This window comes from Mobula birostris, chromosome 4, assembly GCF_030028105.1.
Source record: "Mobula birostris isolate sMobBir1 chromosome 4, sMobBir1.hap1, whole genome shotgun sequence".
In the NCBI taxonomy this organism is placed as follows: domain Eukaryota; kingdom Metazoa; phylum Chordata; class Chondrichthyes; order Myliobatiformes; family Myliobatidae; genus Mobula; species Mobula birostris.
The window spans coordinates 55,872,784-55,891,134 of NC_092373.1; the positions used below are offsets into that span (position 1 = coordinate 55,872,784).

At 38.6% G+C, this 18,351-nt stretch overlaps 1 protein-coding gene across 2 annotated transcripts in view; it reads left to right on the plus strand.

Annotated features, from left to right (window-relative positions):
* Positions 1-18,351, plus strand: part of LOC140195912 (transient receptor potential cation channel subfamily V member 6-like) — an 88,821-nt gene that overhangs the window by 56,347 nt on the left and 14,123 nt on the right. Inside the window, exons 7-10 of one of the 2 annotated variants that reach the window (XM_072254580.1) lie at positions 3,106-3,252; positions 7,995-8,198; positions 15,868-15,954; positions 17,293-17,369. In XM_072254580.1, coding sequence (XP_072110681.1) covers positions 3,106-3,252; positions 7,995-8,198; positions 15,868-15,954; positions 17,293-17,369 — 515 coding nt within the window. The remainder of the gene's footprint in view (positions 1-3,105; positions 3,253-7,994; positions 8,199-15,867; positions 15,955-17,292; positions 17,370-18,351) is intronic. The other variant, XM_072254581.1, reaches the window with a different exon arrangement.

Sequence of the window (18,351 nt, forward strand, 5' to 3'; positions counted from 1 at the left end):
TATTGAGCTGACTGTGCCTACAACATTTTTATTTAGCTCAGTATTAAATAGATTATTGCAGTTTTCCTCATTTGAAAATTACAGCCATCTTATTCCTCAATTATTTTACTTTTAAAGTGGATGTGTGCCCTTAATAATGTCACTAAATCTAGTTTCTTTGAACAAAGTAGCTCACTTAGCTTCTGAAATCTACTTTAACTTGTAAACACTGCATCCATTTGTCCATGCATTATTATCTGTTTTAACCAAAAGAAATTCCTAACAATCTAAATCTTTTCAATTTCAACTAAACCAGTGTCCACAGCTTTTGGAAAAGCAAAATACAGATTCCAATTATCTCTAGATAATGATCAGAGAGGCAAGCTCCTGAAACTAGCTAGAGATCTTCAGAATTCATCAAACAAGGAATATAAGCCAGAAATGTGTTGGAAAAATTAATTCTTGATTGGTAGCATTAAAGGGCAGCATCCACACTTTGCATTATGGCCCTGAACTACAAGCAAGAGAGGATGCTACTTTCTAGCATGTTTAGTACAATGACCAGAGATAGAATCGTAGAAACAGACCCTTCAGCTCATCTAGTCCCTGCCAAATCATTTAAACTGCCTATTCCCATTGACCTGCACCCGGACCATACCCCAACGATCCATGTACCTATACATACTTCTTTTAAATGTTGAAATGTGAGGTGGTACACTTTGGAAGGACAAACTCCAAGGCAGAGTACAAAGTAAATGGCAGGATACTTGGTAGTGTGGAGGAGCAGAGGGATCTCAGGGTACATGTCCACAGATCCCTGAAAGTTGCCTCACAGGTGGATAGGGTAGTTAAGAAAGCTTATGGGGTGTTAGCTTTCACAAGTCGAGGGATAGAGTTTAAGAGTTGCGATGTAATGATGCAGCTCTATAAAACTCTGGTTAGGCCACACTTGGAGTATTGTGTCCATTTCTGGTCACCTCACTATAGGAAGGATGTGGAAGCATTGGAAAGGGAACAGAGGAGATTTACCAGGATGCTGTCTGGTTTAGAAAGTATGCATTATGATCAGAGATTAAGGGAGCTAGGGCTTTACTCTTTGGAGAGAAGGAGGATGAGAGGAGACATGATAGAGATGTACAAGATAATAAGAGGAATAGATAGAGTGGATAGCCAGCGCCTCTTCCCCAGGGCACCACTGCTCACTACAAGAGGACATGGCTTTAAGGTAAGGGGTGGGAAGTTCAAGGGGGATATTAGAGGAAGGTTTTTTACTCAGAGAGTGGTTGGTGTGTGGAATGCACTGCCTGAGTCAGTGGTGGAGGCAGATACACTAGTGAAGTTTAAGAGACTACTAGACAGGTATATGGAGGAATCTAAGGTGGGGTCTTACATGGGAGGCAGGGTTTGAGGGTCAGCACAACATTGTGGGCCAAAGGGCCTGTACTGTGCTGTACTATTCTATGTTCTATGTTCATGTTATCTGCAAATGTGCTGATCCAATTAGTGACATTATCATCCAGATCATTGATATAGATGACAAACAACAACAACAATTGATCCCTGCAGTGTGACACTCCACTAGACACAGGCCTCCAGTTAGAGAAACAACCCTCTACGACCAGTCTTTGGCTTCTCCCACAAAACCAGTGTACTACTTCATCTTGTATGCCGAGTGACTGAACCTCTTTGACCAACTCCCATGTGGGACCTTGTCAATTGCCTTGTTGAAGTCCTTGTAGACAACATCCACTGCCTTGCCTTCATCAGCTTTCCTGGTAACTTCTTTGAAAATCTCTCTTAAGATTGGTTAGACATGAACTACCATGCACAAAGCCATACTGACTGTCCCTAATCAGTTCATGTCTCTCCAGATAACACGTCCTGTCCCTTATAATAGCTTACAATAACTTTCCCACTACTGATGTCAGGCTCACCAGCCCATATATTTTTGATTTAGTTTTAGTGCCTTTCTTAAACAGTGGAACAACATTAGCTATCCTCCGGTACCACAACTGTCACTAAGAATGATTTAAATATCTCTACCAGTTTCTGCACATACCTCCCACAGGGGAGCCACGGGAACACTACGTCAGGCCCTGTTGAGTTTGTCCACCCTAATTTGCCTTAGGACAGCAATCAGCTTCTAATCAGTTGCTGCTTTATCTCTCCTGTATAGACACTGTGTCAATCTCCTGAGTAAATACAGTTGCAAAAAAATCCCTTTAAGATCTCCTCCCCATCTCTTTGACTCCACGTATAGATGACCATTCTGATCGTCCAGAGGACCAATTTTGTCCCTTGCAATCCTTTTGCTCTTAACATATCTGTAGAATCCCTTATGATTCTCTTTCACCTTGTCTGCTAGAATAACCTTATGCCGTCTTTACAGAAGGAGGATAAATCTTGCTGAATACCGCTGAGTTGATTACTTGGTGTTGTCTTGTAATTTGGAATTGAGGAAGTGAGTTCTCATGTGTAAGTGAAGCTGCTGCTACAGATTGATGATGGCATTGGTAAATTGGGCTAGTCGTACTTTCTCCACCTTGGATTACTGCCACTGTCATCCCTGAAACTTGCCAAAGCCTCAGCATCTGTTACTCCCTCCGGGTCTCTCATCAGCTCCAAGTTTCAATTGGTTTGTTACTTGTCAGCCAGAGTGTGTTTTCCTGTTATTCAATGATGCTTACATGTTATATGCCTAAAACAGTTGGGAAAAGACAGTAAAGTGCAAAACATTTCTGTTAACGATGTCTTTAAGTTACAATGAGACTATGAGCTGGACAGCACATGAATATTTCAGAAAGTTGACATATCTGACCTTGCTTGTTAGAAAGACTATATACATCTATAGTTCTAGTAATTTGTGTTCTTAGACAGTTTGTCTTTACAATGCAAATAAATGTATTTCCACTTATTTGAATTTGCTTAAACTGTGAGACACATTCCAGATGGCTAAGCTTGAAAATTATTTGTGTTTGTACTCTACCCTATAATATCTGACTGTTCATACCTACTTGGTCAGCAGATCTGGTAATGTAATTTTTCCCTAATGTGATATTGTAAACATAATGTGATATTAGTAATTGTTTGAATCAAGATAGATTTTATTGTATGCTTTTCTAACAGATGTTTAGTCATTTCATGCAGAAGAGAAAGCAGATTTATTGGGCATTTGGACCAGTATCCTCCACCTTGTATGATCTTACTGGAATTGATACCTGGGGTGATGAACTCTCTGTCCTTGACATCTTGTGCTCGAGCAAGAAGAAGGAGGTGAGTGATAGAAACACTTATACTGAGATTGCAGGAACCCATTTTCCTCAGTTGTTTCACAGAACACCACTGTGCCAGTGCATGACTGCGCAGTAACTGAAATGTTCCTGCACACGTAGCCTTTGTTGCTGCACAGCTGGAATTTTATTTTATATAATGTTTTATTAAAATGGCGTGCAATTTTTAGGCCGTGTTAAATAAAAAAAATTTGCTCCGAGTAATGGCTGGTTCACGCAGGTGTTAAATAATAAATAAATAAATGGAAGGAACATTGCAGAACACTTTCGATATAGTTTAACACCAAGACACACAAGGAAATAAAAAGGGAAAATGTGGATTTTTTTTTTGTTCATCCAGTTAATGGTAAATGCTTTGACCTTATTAACCAAGGGGTTGGTAGATGCAGAGCCCCTCATGACTTTGAAGTAGTACAAGAGAAATCATGACCACCAGAGATATGAAAATAGTACTAAAACTATTATGGATGCAATGGGCTAAATAGTCTGCTGTTTTATGAAATTTCTGCAAAATATTTCTGTGATTGTTTTGAAATTTACTATGAAAAAAATTAGCATGAATTTTACTGTGAAAACTTTAGTGAGACCAGTCTTGGAGAAATGTGTGCAGTTCTGTTTGCCCCATTATGGGAAGGATGTGGAGAGTGTGGAAAGGGTGCAGTGGAGATTCACCAGAATGCTGCCCGGATTAGAGGGTATAAGCTGTAAGGAAAGCTTCGCCAAATTTGGGTGTTCTCCCTACAGCATTGAAAAGTGAAGGGAGACCTGATAGGAGTTTTTAAAATTATGAGAGGCATAGACAGGGTAAGGAGTCAGAATCTTTTAACTGGGAAAGAAATGTCAAATGTCAGAGGGCATGCTTTTAAAATTAGAGGAAGGAAGTTTAAAGACAACACAAGGGGCAAGTGCTTCACACAGAGCCTGGAATAGGTGACGTGAGTGGTAGTGAAAGTAGTCATCTTGATGGAATTTTAAATCCTTTTTGATGGACACATAAATGTGAAAGGAATGGTGGGATATGGATGATACACAGAAGGAGGATATCGACACCAAGATCGGTTCAACATAGTGGGCTGAATTGTCTGAGCAATGCTGTCCAAAAGCTAGTCAAAGTATTGTTAAATTTTATTTCAGAGAGGCAGAGAACACTGGAGCAGTTGGAACCATAACAGACTGATTTAATTTAGCAAAGCTAAAGTGATCATTGTTGAAGGAGCATATGCTTCTTATTGTAGGTCAGTTGGAGGTTGCAGAGGTGAAAAGGAGCAAGGGCAGAAAGGGAATTGAAAACATGGTTGAGAGTAAGTTATTGATTAACCAGGAACTATTGGTTGGTTGTTCCCAGCAATGCTCCCCAACCCCCACAGAACTTTGCAGAAATGTTATGAGGATTCAAAGACTCTGCAGATAAGGTAGGAGTGAAGTCATCAAGGCTTCCACCTAATTTTCCTGATGCTTCATTTGTCAGAGAATCAAATTGTTGGATGGTCATTTCACTTACGCCCTTGTACTTAAATTGAGAGCTTCCTTTTCACTTTTATGGACAATTTAAATTTTATAAATTGGAAACCGGAAGAGCTAAATTAATGCTAACTTTTAAATAAAAAGGCTTAAGGATAAGTACCAAAATACACACTGTGGAATGTCTATCAGCAGGTCTTCTGTCTGTGGAAGTTTTGTAGGGATTCTAAGTGGAGCCCTAAGAGCCAGATTTGGTACATAAACTCACTCCCATTCACAGAGTCTTTGGAGTTGATTTTACCAGAGAATCATTCATCGAGTTAATCTAGTTTCCTGCCAGCGGTTTTGATTTATTTACCTTGCCCATTTCTGTGCATCAGCTTTACTTCAATTCAAGCAGGTTGGCCGGTCACCAGGGGATTGCTTGGTGACTGAGGTTAAGCTCTCCAGAATTAACTTGTGTCTCCTGTCTGGAACTTGATCATGGTTATAGAGGCAATAAATTTTAAAGCTGTGATTTACAAGTATCATTAATAAGTAAACGTTTTCACCAATGTTTTATTCTTGTATCTGTTCTAAATATTCAGCCGCTATACCATAATTATGGTGTAACTTCTGCCATCTCCAACGGGATTCCACCACCAAGCACATCTTTCCCTCACTCCCCACTTTCCGCTTTCCGCAGGGATTGCTCCCAGTGTTAACTTCCTTCTCTGTTTGTCCCTCCCCACTGATCTCCCTCCTGGTACTTATCCTTGTAAGCGGAACAAGTGCTACACCTGCCCCTACACCACCTCCCTCACGACCATTCATGGCCCTAAACAGTCCTTCCAGGTGAGGTGTTACTTCACCTGTGAGTTCGTTGGGGTCACCTACTGTATCCACTGCTCCCAGTGTGGCCTCCTGTATATCGGTGAAACCTGATGTAGTTTGGGAGACTGTTTCGCCCAACACCTATGTTCATCCGTCAGATAAAGTGGGATCTCTAGTGGCTGCCCATTTTAATCCTACATCTAATTCCCATTCCAACATTTCAGTCCTTGGCCTCCTCTACTGCTGCAACGAGGCCATACTTGGGTTGATGGAGCAACACCTTGTATTCCGTCTGGGTAGCCTGCAACCTGATGGCATGAACGGTAATTTGTTGAACTTCTGGAAATTATACTCACACCCCTGCCTTCACCATTCCCCAATCCCATGCCACTCTCACCTTATCTCCTTACCTGCCCATCACCTCCCAACTCCCTCTGATCCCTTTCTTCCATGGTCTTCTACACTCTCCTATCAGATTTCCCCTCTCCAGCCCAGTACCTCTTTCACCAATCAACTTCCCAGCTCTTTGTTTACCACTCCCCCTCTCCTCCCACCTTGTTCTTCTTCCTCCTCACTTCCATCTTCTTACTTTGACTTCTCATTTTTTTTTCAGTACCGATGAAGGGTCTTGGCCCAAAACGTCGACTGTTTATCTTGTCCATAGATGCTGCCTGGCCTGCTGAGTTCCTCCAGCATTTTCTGTGTGTTGCTTGGATTTCCAGCTTCCACAGATTTTCTCGTGTTTGTGACCATAATTAACTGTTTGACATGACTGTCTTAAACGCACCTACTGTATTTGCTATATTTTAGAGTAAAACTTTATGTTGATGTTTTTAAATTTAAAAAATATTTCTTAGAGTTTAATAATAGTTAAACTTTAATAAATAATAGAGTTAAAAAGCAATTACTTCCCCTCATAGCTCTGTACCCTTCTCTGGATATAAGCTTGTCAAAATACTTGTAGTATAAGATATTCCTCTTGAATTACAGAACCAAAATGGAACTGAATAACTCAACAATGCTTGAGACTAACAATCTCTTCTTTTACCTTTGATCTAAACTGAGTTTCAAATCTCGTAAATCATTGCTCACTTCATTCCCATGCCCTTAACTATCTTTGCTACATATTCAATGTTTGTTACTGACTCACGTTCTTCACCATCTCCGAGGGGATTTTCAAATTTATTTAGATGGCCATCCTTCATAAATTTCATGCAATTGAAAATTTGTTGCTATCATTCTACCTGACCAAATTGCCTATAAACCTGCTAACTGGCACTGGCTTAATATTCAAACTTACTAATTTCAATATTCCTTCCTTCATAGAACATTACAACACAATACAGGCCTTTTGGCCCATGATGTGATGCTAGCTTTTTAACCTAATTTATCTTTCATGTGCCTCTTTAAATGTTTCTTACATGCCCCCAATGTATCTGCCTCTGCTACCATCCCTAGTAGGGCATCCCACACCCCCACCCCTTTCTTTGTAAAGAACTTGCCTCTAAAATCCTCTCCCCATAGTTTCTAAAATCACCTCAAAATTATGCCCTCAAAGGGAATTATCCTGCCTGGGGAAAAGAGTCTGACTATTCACTCTATCTACTGCTGTCATCTTGTACACCTCTAACGAGCCACTGCTCATCTTCTTTGTTCGAAAGAGAAAAGCCCTGCTCACTCAACCTGTCTTCATAAGATGTTCCCTCTAGTCCAGACAGCATCCTGGTAAATCTCCTTTGCACCCTCTAAAGCTTCCACATCCTTCCTATAATGAGGTGACCAGAACTGAACACCATATTCCAAATGTGGTTAAAACATGGCTTTATAGAGCTGCAGCATTACCTTGTGGCTCTTGAACTCACTAATTCCCCTACAAATGAAGGCAAGCACACGGTAAGCCTACTTAATGACCCTATCAACTTGTGTGGCAACTTTGAAGGAAAGAATTGATGTGGATCCCAAAATGCCTCTGTTCCTCCGCATTGCTAAGAATCCTGCCAGTAACCCTGTATTCTGCATTCAAACTTCACCTTCCTAAATGAATCTCTTCGCATTTTTGATTGGGCTGAATGCATCTGCTATCTGCTACTCCTCAGATCAGCTCTGCATCCTGTTAATGTCCCTTTACAACCTACAACTCACTACCTCAAATCTTACTGCTATCTTCATTCTTCTCCCCCCCCCCCCGCTTCTCCCTTTTCTCTTATCCCATTTACATCATCTATATCACTTGAAAGTTTATTTCTAACACTCCCTTAAGTCTTGTGTTTGTTTAGTGTTTTGCTTCTCTGACGGCCAGATTGGAATAAGTTCAAGTGTTGCAAAAATGCATGATTGCTATTGAATATTTGACATTTAAGGTGCATTATATGAAGCTAAGTAAGCCAAAATAAAAATGAGCTTCAAGAAATTGCAAGTCGTAATCTTAACATATTTCTCCTCTTCTTTAAGGCCCGGAAGCTGCTAAAAATTACTCCAGTAAAAGAAGTGCTGCATCATAAGTGGACTAATTATGGATTCAAATATTTCCTATTGTGGACTGCACTTTACTTTTTATACACAATAATTTTTACTGTCTGCTGTGTGTATCGTCCTCTTGCTCCAGCAGGGCCTGATGGGGACAACATTACCATTATGGTTCCGAAACCATTAAACGTAAGAGCAAAAAAGCAGAATTATTATCCACATAATTGTGTTTTTTAAAAAAAACAGAAAAAAGTTTCTCAGCGTTAACTGTTTTCAAATCACTACATAATCTTACCCCTCATGGACTTGTGCAGCACAAAAGCAGCCCCAGTGGCTCACCATGTCCATTGTACACATACTGGTATATTGTAAATGGCCCAACTGTTAGTGCAGCAAATGTGGGTAATCAATTCTACAGGACTGCAATGCTACTTTTTAATTAAATATTGTGCAATTTGGTAATTTAGGGTGACAATTTGACATTTAAAAGATCAAAAATTAAAAAATAACGTCAAAGCATAATAACAAGGCAAAAGAATGTCAAGATGGCGTCTTCATGCAGTCTTCATCAAAAGGATTGCTCAGACTCAGTTATTTTTTTTAAGTTCCTAGAGTTTAGGGGCAGGGAAGAGTTAGAGGTCAGGCCTCTGCTTCACGCTCCATGGACATGGGATGAACACATCTGGAGTCAAGGCCTTTATTCCACATTCAAAGGCCAGCAATGTGGACTTGAGGACGAAGGATATTTGTGTTTGTCAGGCTGTCCCAGGTCAGTGCATATCTGTGCGAGGAGGTGGTGAAGGCTGATTGGTCCACATGCTCAGACATTGAGCCTTGGGGTCTCATCATCAGCTAGTCCAGGGGTTGGTATCGAAGATCGAAGCCCAAAGGTCAATCAGAGGTCCAGAAGTTGTAGCCCAATGGTCGAAGCCTAGAGGCTCGGTGGCCTGCCCTGGAATTGGGGAACTGTCTGTCATTGGAAGGCAGGATGGGAGGAGGAAAGGTGCTTGTTTTGTTCTTAATATGCGAACTCCAAACGAAATGACAGCCAGTTTAAAAACTCTCCCTAAGAAAATAATTCTGAATTAACAGGACAAAATTGCAATGAATCTCTGGTAAATAATCATCTTAATACTTCTCAGCTCTCTGGCAAGTTACTCAATTGGTACAAGTATTAAAATATTCAGTAGTCCTGCTGTGGGATTTTGTGCTCAATGACAGACAAAAACCAACAGAAAACAATGTAAATTTGCAAGGATACATTGAAGTTTTCATAGAATCCTCACTATTATTGTCATAACTTTGTTTTGTTGTTGGTCCAATGGTTGAAATCTTTGTGCTTCTTGATGAAAAGGTGCTTCATTCTGAAAATAATATGCTTATGCGAACTCTAATGTAGAAAGGGTGGTGACTGTTTAGAGAAAAAGGATACCAAAAACGTATGTAGAGGACCATAGAAAATGAGTGCATCTAGTGAGGGAGCGATAGAGGGGAATATGATCTTTCAAAATTAGATACCTTTATAAGATTAATACCGTGTTTCAAAGAAATCTTAACTGGGCTTGTAGTAATGAAATTAAAGTAGGTCATAATTACAGGCAGATTAACTTAATGCATAAAATGGTGTGGATTCATCGGAAAGAGTCAACATGGGTTTGAGAAGAATTGGCTAGTTTACAAAACATATAAAGAAAGTAGTAATGAAGCTGTTGAAGAGAAAATTATCTGATCTTGTTTCATGTAAGAATTTGGTTGAGAAAAATTAGGACCTTTGCATTAAAGGCAATGGACAGATTAACAATCTGCAAAGTATGATGGTAAATACTCATTTCTGATCCTGATCCACTGATTAGTGGGTTTCCACTTATAATACTATAGTTATGTGAACTTGAGCCAAAGGGAGGACATGCAGGAATGTTCTGGTTTTATCAGAACAGAAGAAAATCTGTCAGGAAAAGTGGAGGAGATCAAACAAGCTATGAGCAGAAACCTTTCAGAAATGATGCAAAAAAAGTTCTTTATGAAGCATCTATGTTTAAGCAATTTCTGAAGAAAAAGGCACATGAACAGAACATAAACAGTAAAGGAGGAGCAAAAAAATTGGAAGATAAGAAAATGTGTCATGAAAAAAGAAAATAGACGTAAAAGAAAATGTTAAACAAATGTGAGGGGAAAACAAGTTGACAATTAAAATTGGGTGGAGACAAGAATGAATGGTGACAGAAATAGTGAATAAATATCTTGGTGGGCTGGGTATCTTGGTAGGAGGGCAGGCCTTCTGAAAAGACGAATAAAGGAGTGCCAATATTTCACTGAGGGATACTGCTACAAATAAGGTAGATTGCAAGGAGAAACTTGATTAACTAAGCAAATGTAGCAAGGATAAAACAAGCAGATATTGTAAATAAGTTTGTATTTAATAAACTGAATAAAATGTGTCTAGGAACACAGTTAAGGAGTGGAGTGTGGCTTCATTACAGAATGCCAAAGAGGCTAAGATTGCAGGAACTTCATTTGATTTGGCAAAAAATAGGTTGTGTTGTTCAGTGGGCAATTTGTGAAACAGCAATTGCTATCTCCTGCTTACTGTGTTACATTCAGAAACTGGAGATATGGTATGGCCATTTAAAAGTTAATTATAATTAACAGATGGATGGAGCAGGATGGAATAATTTGGAAACAATTTCAGTAGAAATAAAAATGTGCTCATAAGATTTACTGTAATGAAATATGAAGTTATTTTGGTGAGAAGTATAGGCAGAGCATGTTTTTGGAAATGAGCAATTAGACTGAACAGAGGGGAAAGATGAATGCAGATGTTATTTAGTCGATGCAGTAAATTAAGTTGGTGTAATTTATGCAAATGAACTGCAAACTGATTAGTTAGGACTTTAAATGAGGCTTGTAAGGAATCAAGTAGCTCCTGAGTAAATTTTGAAAAACAAGGAGACAATAATTATTGGCTAATTGGCTTGTTATTATTGTCACATGGGCCGAGAAGCAGTGCATACTGTTCATACAGATCAAATCATTACACAGAGTATTGAGATAGGACAAGGTAAAACAATAACAGAATGCAGAATAAAGTGTAGCAGCTACAGAGAAAGTGCAGTGCAGGTAAACAATAAGGTGCAAGATAATAGCAAGGTACATTGTGAGGTCAAGAGTCCTTTTTATGGTACTAGGGAACTATTCAATAGTCTTGTAACAGCAGGATAGAAGCTGTCCTTGAACCGGGTGATACATGCTTTCAGGCTGTTGTATCGTCTGCTCAATATTGGATCATGTCTAGAATATCTGATTTGAGTTTTAACTCTGGGTAGTAATGAGACAGGTGGAACAAAATTGTTTAAGCTAACACTTAAATAGCAGTTGGGTTCAATCTTCATATTTCAAATTAATACCCCTATGTTCTTCAGGATCCTTGCTCATTAACTTTTAAAACCACATTAAAATTGTTGAATAGGAGCATGATATTGACAGATATGTTTTCTGAAGATTCAAGCTGCCTACTTCCTGTACTTGAGACTCTGAGTTTGCACCATTTAAATCACGTTGCCACAAATTGAGGTACCATTTCTTGCAATTTGACCTTTTCACTTTAGATTACCCTCTACTTCCATTTAATTCTGAGAAGCTCAGAAATAGTCAATAATATCCAAATGTCAAACATAAAAATATTAATCTGTGTTTATTCTGGTGATGATATTTCCAAATCTTCCTGTTCTGTAACTTCATTAACTTGTATCTGCAATCGGTAAGCTAGCTTTTTTCTGCCTGCACTGCAAGCTGTTTGTTCATTAATTTAACAGGCAAATAATTAAAATTCCTTTGTGTTAAAGGAAATAACCAGAAGATCTATATAACACCTTTCATAACCTTAGACAAATCACTTTGCGCCCAAAGGGTTATTTTCCAATAAACGGCAATGGCAAATGATCAAATGATCTACTTCAGGGAATGATAAATATTGTAGAAGTGGGATGCAGGGGATCTGTTGCTACATCTATGACCAGTCTATTGAAGAAGATGGGGGTGAGGGGTCACTCCCTCCAACAAGCAATCAAGTCCTCATCAAATGCAGCAGAAGAAAGCAGCAATTGGATTTGGATTAAAAAGAAAGACAACAACTGGGCTGCAAGATGAAGACAGGAGGGTATGGAACCGAGGGGTTGTATCTCGGATGCCAGGTAGCACCGTTGAGCCCTCTGGAGACGTCGTGGGCTTATCAACGAAACGTCAAAGAAGGAGGGTGCCCACCTGATGACCCTGATGACGTACCTACCCTCCCTCCTTGTCACCACTCCAAGCCCACTGCCAACATCGAGAGTGCTAACTTACCATAGGGATTGAAACATCAAGTCCTAGTAGCTGTACTGTCCAGGATGTTAGTGATATACAGTAGCAATGAATGGGGAAGTGTTTTGGTGGGTGGGCTGGATATGTTGGTGGTTGTGTGACAAAGGATTAGAGAACATGAACATAAGCAATAGGAGCAGGTGTAGACAATCATACTTTCTGTCATTAAGAAGATAATTGCTAAGCTTCTACCTTAAGACCATTTCTCTGTTTTATCCCAATATTCCTTAATTTTTTTAATGTCCAGAAATCTATTGATTTCCACTTTGAATTTCAATCAATGACTGATTCTCCACAGCCATCTGGACATTATCAAAGTTTCACCATTCTTTGACGAAATATTGCAACTTTTTAGTCCAAAATTCTTTGATGTCTGGATATTAGTGATAATTGCTGAACTAGATCTCTGAATTTAACAGGAGGTCAGAATAGTTCTAAGGTTGTGCCTTGTTCAAGACTCCTCAGCCAGGAGCAATGCCTTTCCTGCGTCCACCCTTTTCAGTCTTGTAAAAAAAAAAAAAAATGTACATTTTAATGAGGTTACATCTCATTTTTCTAATCTCAATGAATACAAGCTTTATCTGTTCAAATCTTACCTCATATTACAGACCTACTATCTTAGGAACCAGCCTGGTAGATCCTCGCTATGTTCCCTCTGTAGCAAATCTATCCTTTTTGGGTAAGAAGACCTAAAATTGTATACAATACCTCAGGTGAGGTCTCGCCAAGACCTTATGCACTGGCAACAAGGCTTGTTTACTCATTTACTCAAATGACTTCCAATGAAGGCCAATATTTCAGCGACTTGTGTATAAGGGTTGTGTATTGTATTCCAGGATCCCTTGTACCAATGTTTCTCAAATTCTCAATGTACTGGGGAAAGACAAACAGCTTTTCTATTTTTGTTCCAAATTGCATAATGTCATGTTTATCCATGCTATCTATTTGTCCATTGTAACTCGGTCACTTAGCTTGTCTATTTGCCCTTGAATTATTATTCTTATTCACATACCTCTCCCTACTCATATTCCCATTTAATTTTGTGTCATCAGAAAACTGTTACTATATTTAGTTCTCGTTGTAAAATTGCTGATGTATATTGTGAATGAATAAGCTCTTCTTGAGATTCCAGACAGGTACAAGTATTGATTATAACCAACATTTTGATGACAAGCTCAGCCATCTCCCTGATGAAGATGGCAGTAATTGTCATCGATGCGTTGGTTATAATCTATACCCCTACCTGGCTGGAAGCCTGAGAAGAGTTTATTCATTATTTATGCTGGGAAAGCACGAGATCCTTTTTGTATTGTGAATAACTGCGAGTTAAGTATCGATCCCTGCAGTATCTCAGTAGTTATAACCTGCCAATCTGAGACTTGATTTCTATCTCTTAAACAACTCTCAATCATAGTTGTATATTGCAGGCATCTGCATAGGCTAGGACCGTTTGGATAGGGCAAAGGAGGTTGAGAAGTGACCTTATTGGGGCTTATAAGATCATGAGGACCATTAATAAAATGGGTTGTCACAGTCTTTTTCCCAGGGTGGACAAGTCTAAGATTAGAGATTTTAAATTCAAGTGAGAGAGGAACAAGTTCCAGGGATTCAGAGGGCAAGTTTTGTCCACACGTGTTGTGTGGGTATAAGGAAGGAGCTCCTAGAGGAAGTGGTGGAGGTGGGTACAATTACAATGATTAAAAGACAGTTGCACAAGTACTAGGATGGGAAAGGTGTTGGCGGATATGGGTCAAGTGCAAACAAATAGGATGAGCTGAAAAAGACACCATGGTCTGTAATGATGAGTTGAGTTTGAATCGCCTTCTGTGCTGTATAACTCTATGACTTTATTACACTCATGCTACATGCTGTAACATTGTTCAACAATCTGTGTAAAAGCGTCCTTAAAAAAGCAGTACCTGGTTCAATGTTGTGGTTCCACTTCTTTCTCCAAAGAACACCAATGGATTAATCAAGCATAGTTTTCCTTTCATAAATGCATGTAAATTCTACTCAATCATAATATTGTTTTCTTGATAACACATCCTTTTGTTATAAGTTCCAGCATTTTCACCAGACTAATGAGTCCCTGCCTCTCCCTCCTTTCTAAAATAGTGGGGTCGTTGTTGCTCACCTTAAAATTTATAGAAAATATTTCACCATTATGACGGTAGAATATAGTATTGATGGTAAGACTCTTGGCAGTGTGGAGGATCAGAAGGATCTTGGGGTCTGAGTCTATGGGACATTCAGCTGCTACGCAGGTTGACTCTCTGGTTAAGAAGACATACAGTGCATTGGCCTTCATCAACCATGGGATTGAGTTTAGGAGCTGAGAGGTAATGTTGCAGCTATATAGGACCCTGGTCAGACCCCACTTGGAGTACTGTGCTCAGTTCTGGTCACCTCACTACAGGAAGGATGTGAAAACCATAGAAAGGGTGCAGAGGAGATTTAGAAGGATGTTGCCTGGATTGAGGAGCATGCCTTATGAAAATAGGTTGAGTAAGCTTTGCCTTTTCTACTTGGAGCGATGGAGGATAAGAGGTGACCTGGTAGAGATGTATAAGATGATGAGAGATATTGATTGTGTGGATAGTCAGAGGTTTTTTTCCAGGGCTGAAATGGCTATCACGAGAGGACACAGTTTTAAGGTGCTTGGAAGTAGGTACAGAGGAGATGTCAGAGAGTGGTGAGTGTGTGGAATGGGCTGCCGGCAACGGTAGTGGAGGCAGATATGATAGGGTCTTTTAAGAGACTCCTGGATAGGTACTTGGAGCTTAGAAAATAGAGGGCTATGGGTAACTCTAGGTAATTTCTAAAGTAAGAACATGTTTGGCGTGTACATGAATTGTTCTAATAGTATTTCCTATTTTTTGCTTCCTTATTTGTACTGGGTCCTTTGGTAACTATTTTGCATTATGTTTCATGAAGACTGTTTTAAAGTTTTGCCTAATTCCTCTGTGACTTCCTTATTACATATTTTCCTGTCTTGGTCTCTAGGATCCACATTGCTCTCACTGGTGATTTCATATAGGGATTTTTATAGAGTTATACTGCAACAAGTATTTCACACATTTATTTATTTTATCAAGAGAGGCACGGATTTAGAGTTTCGCTTCCCTCGAATTCTACATAAAATTAGAACTTACACAGGAAAGTAGACACACTGTTGGCTCATGCTGCATTCTGTTTGCAAAATACATGTGAGAAATGTATAAACCTCGCACCATTGTTCTCATGAATATAGCGTTGTCTCAATTCAGGATATTAGATTATTCTGCTCTCTGCTTTTGGTTTCCAACTTGAAATTCCATTTGGGGAAATGTTTTCAAGGTGGGCTAAAAACAATGCTTAAGAAAGACACTAAAATAATTTGACATAAACCTACTGACTAAGTTTAATCTAACAGCAGAGAGAATCTATTTTGCTGAGACAAATGTAGAATGCTTTTTAATTATGCACTTCGTTTTTCAACCATACACGTTCATTCTTCCAGGAAGCCTATGTGTCAGCTGAGGATTTTGCTCGCTTGGCAGGAGAAATTCTGACAGTTGTGGGTGCTGTTCTGATCCTAGTCACAGAGGTACATTGGATCTTATAAAATATCACATTACCATGCTGTCCAAAGTTGAAGCTTTCCTTTTTTTTTTGAGAACTCTTACATCAATGGACACGGTTTTGAGCAGCAGTATGCTTTATTATGAATATGTTAATACTTTTGGAAATGATGGTTCTTTTTGTTAACATGACATGAAGTTATCTGTATTGTAAGACTGAAAAATCGATTAGCTAAATTAATCAATAGTAACTTCTTATTGCCCGTATGAGCCTATATTTGGTTTATGTTGATTCTTGTGTAGAGTTCTATGAGAAGATGTTGAAACATTTGTGTAGAGTTCTATGAGAAGATGTTGAAACATTTCTTGCTGTTTTCTACTAGTTTATGAAATTATCTCTTTATTTTGTCCTCAATTTTAAGTCCATTTTAATATTTTTGGGAGTTACAAAGCCAATTCAACATTATAAAAAATCCCAATTAGCTATGCAGCAACTAGTAATAAAATCACAATTCTTCTTAATTCGTTTTGTTAAAATCAGAATGAGTACACTCCTCAATATAATACGTAATTAATTTCATTGTTGGCAGATAATTTGTGTTATGGTTTCTGCACCAACAAAAACATTTAATTAAACCAGCTGAAATATATTACAAAAAGTACATTTGAAGCATAACAAGGTAATACATAATAAAATGACCGTAAATACATTCTTGTACTTTTTCAGTCTGCTAAACTTTTGCTTCATTAATCTTTCAGAAAGTAAATTAATTCCAATTTGAAATTCAGATCCAAAGTGATCCCTCCTGAAGGTCCTCAAATGGTGCTTTTTTTTTCTAGATTTGTACAAAGTTTGCCAATCGTTACATTCACGGTAGCCGCACTACTTGGAAAATGCCCTTTTGAAGTAGTTTGCTTAAGAGCCTTAGCATATTTTACATCTTCATAGTGCTGCAGTGCACTTTAAGGCCTTCTCAGATTCATTCTTCATATTATATTCAATCATTTTTATAAAGCACAGACTGGAATATTCGTGTACGCTGTGATGCAATGTGTTCACAAGCAGATTCACAAAAACAAAATAATACTGTCAACTTGGAAAGGGAAATATATTCTCAGCTGCAAAGGCAAAATGGTGCCAAAGTATCCATGAAAATTGTTGCCAGTGAAAGTGCTTTGTCTGCTAGATTCATTGACAACCTCCGCTTTATGGAACCCTACCCTGGATTATGATCTCTATTACTAAGTCTGACATATCTAGAAAGTCAGAAAATAGATTTCAAAAATAATTTGAATATTTTATCTCAGCGGATTCATTATCTTCTCAGTAACAAAACTAAGCTCTTATTTCCTTGTTTTCACAGATTCCACGCTTGATTCACATAGGACCTGCAAAGTATTTTGGAAACACAGTAACTGGAGGACCCTTCCACATTACAATGTAAGGCTAGTTTGCTTAATACTTCAGCTACGGTACTTTTTTTTGGTTGTTTCAAAATCTTTTGTGCTGCATTATAGTTTTTTGCTGAATACTGTCATTTTGCTTTTGCAACAATCTATACCATTTTCTGGTATTACAATTTATACTATTTTAAGCACTTTATATAAACCAGTAGAAAGCTTGAGAAAAGTACTAATCAAAGTACATTAGGGTTTAACTAAAACTTCATAAACAAGGCAGTGATAGTTGAATTACAAAATGATTGCAAAATCAGTTTCTTTCTGCTGAGTTAAGAAATGCAGCTTGGACTGCTTTGCTGAAAGCAACAGTAAATATAGATCTGGTGGTTAAATTAAATAGTAATGGGTGTAAATCAGTATGTTCTAAAGTATTAAGCTGAATTAGCATGCATATGTGAAATAATTGAAAATATCCATTGTTGTGTTGTGCATCTGAGATGCAAGGAGAAAATGAGACTTCTAACTCAGTAATTCTTGAACGTGTGCATTCTGTGATGAGTGGGCTTCATATACTCATTGTTTCCAATTTCAGGCATAGATAGCAAGTGCACAATTTAAGCATGCCTTGCATTACTTGGAAATTGATTAGGCAGTGGTTTATGCATCAATTATTTACATAAGATGTGCACAAAGTAGGCAGATTGTGACATCTGTCTTGTGTATTGCCGATTTAATAACCAGGCTGTCAAAATGAATTGTAGCCATCGGTTTGGGGAAACTCAGCAATAGGATGAGTATAACCAGCTGCCTGTTCTGTTTAAAGGTACCTGGAATACCTTGAAAAGTGAATTTGAGCAGAGTGGGTTGTATAGCGCTTATGGAATTTGATTGTTGGATAACCCTGTGTTTCGGAAACTGTGAAACAATGCTATACCTTCAGGTTGAATTTTTATTCTGTTGCTTCTTAGAACCATGGATGGGTTTGCTTGTAGCATGGCTGTGAGGAAGAAGAGAGAGTTTGT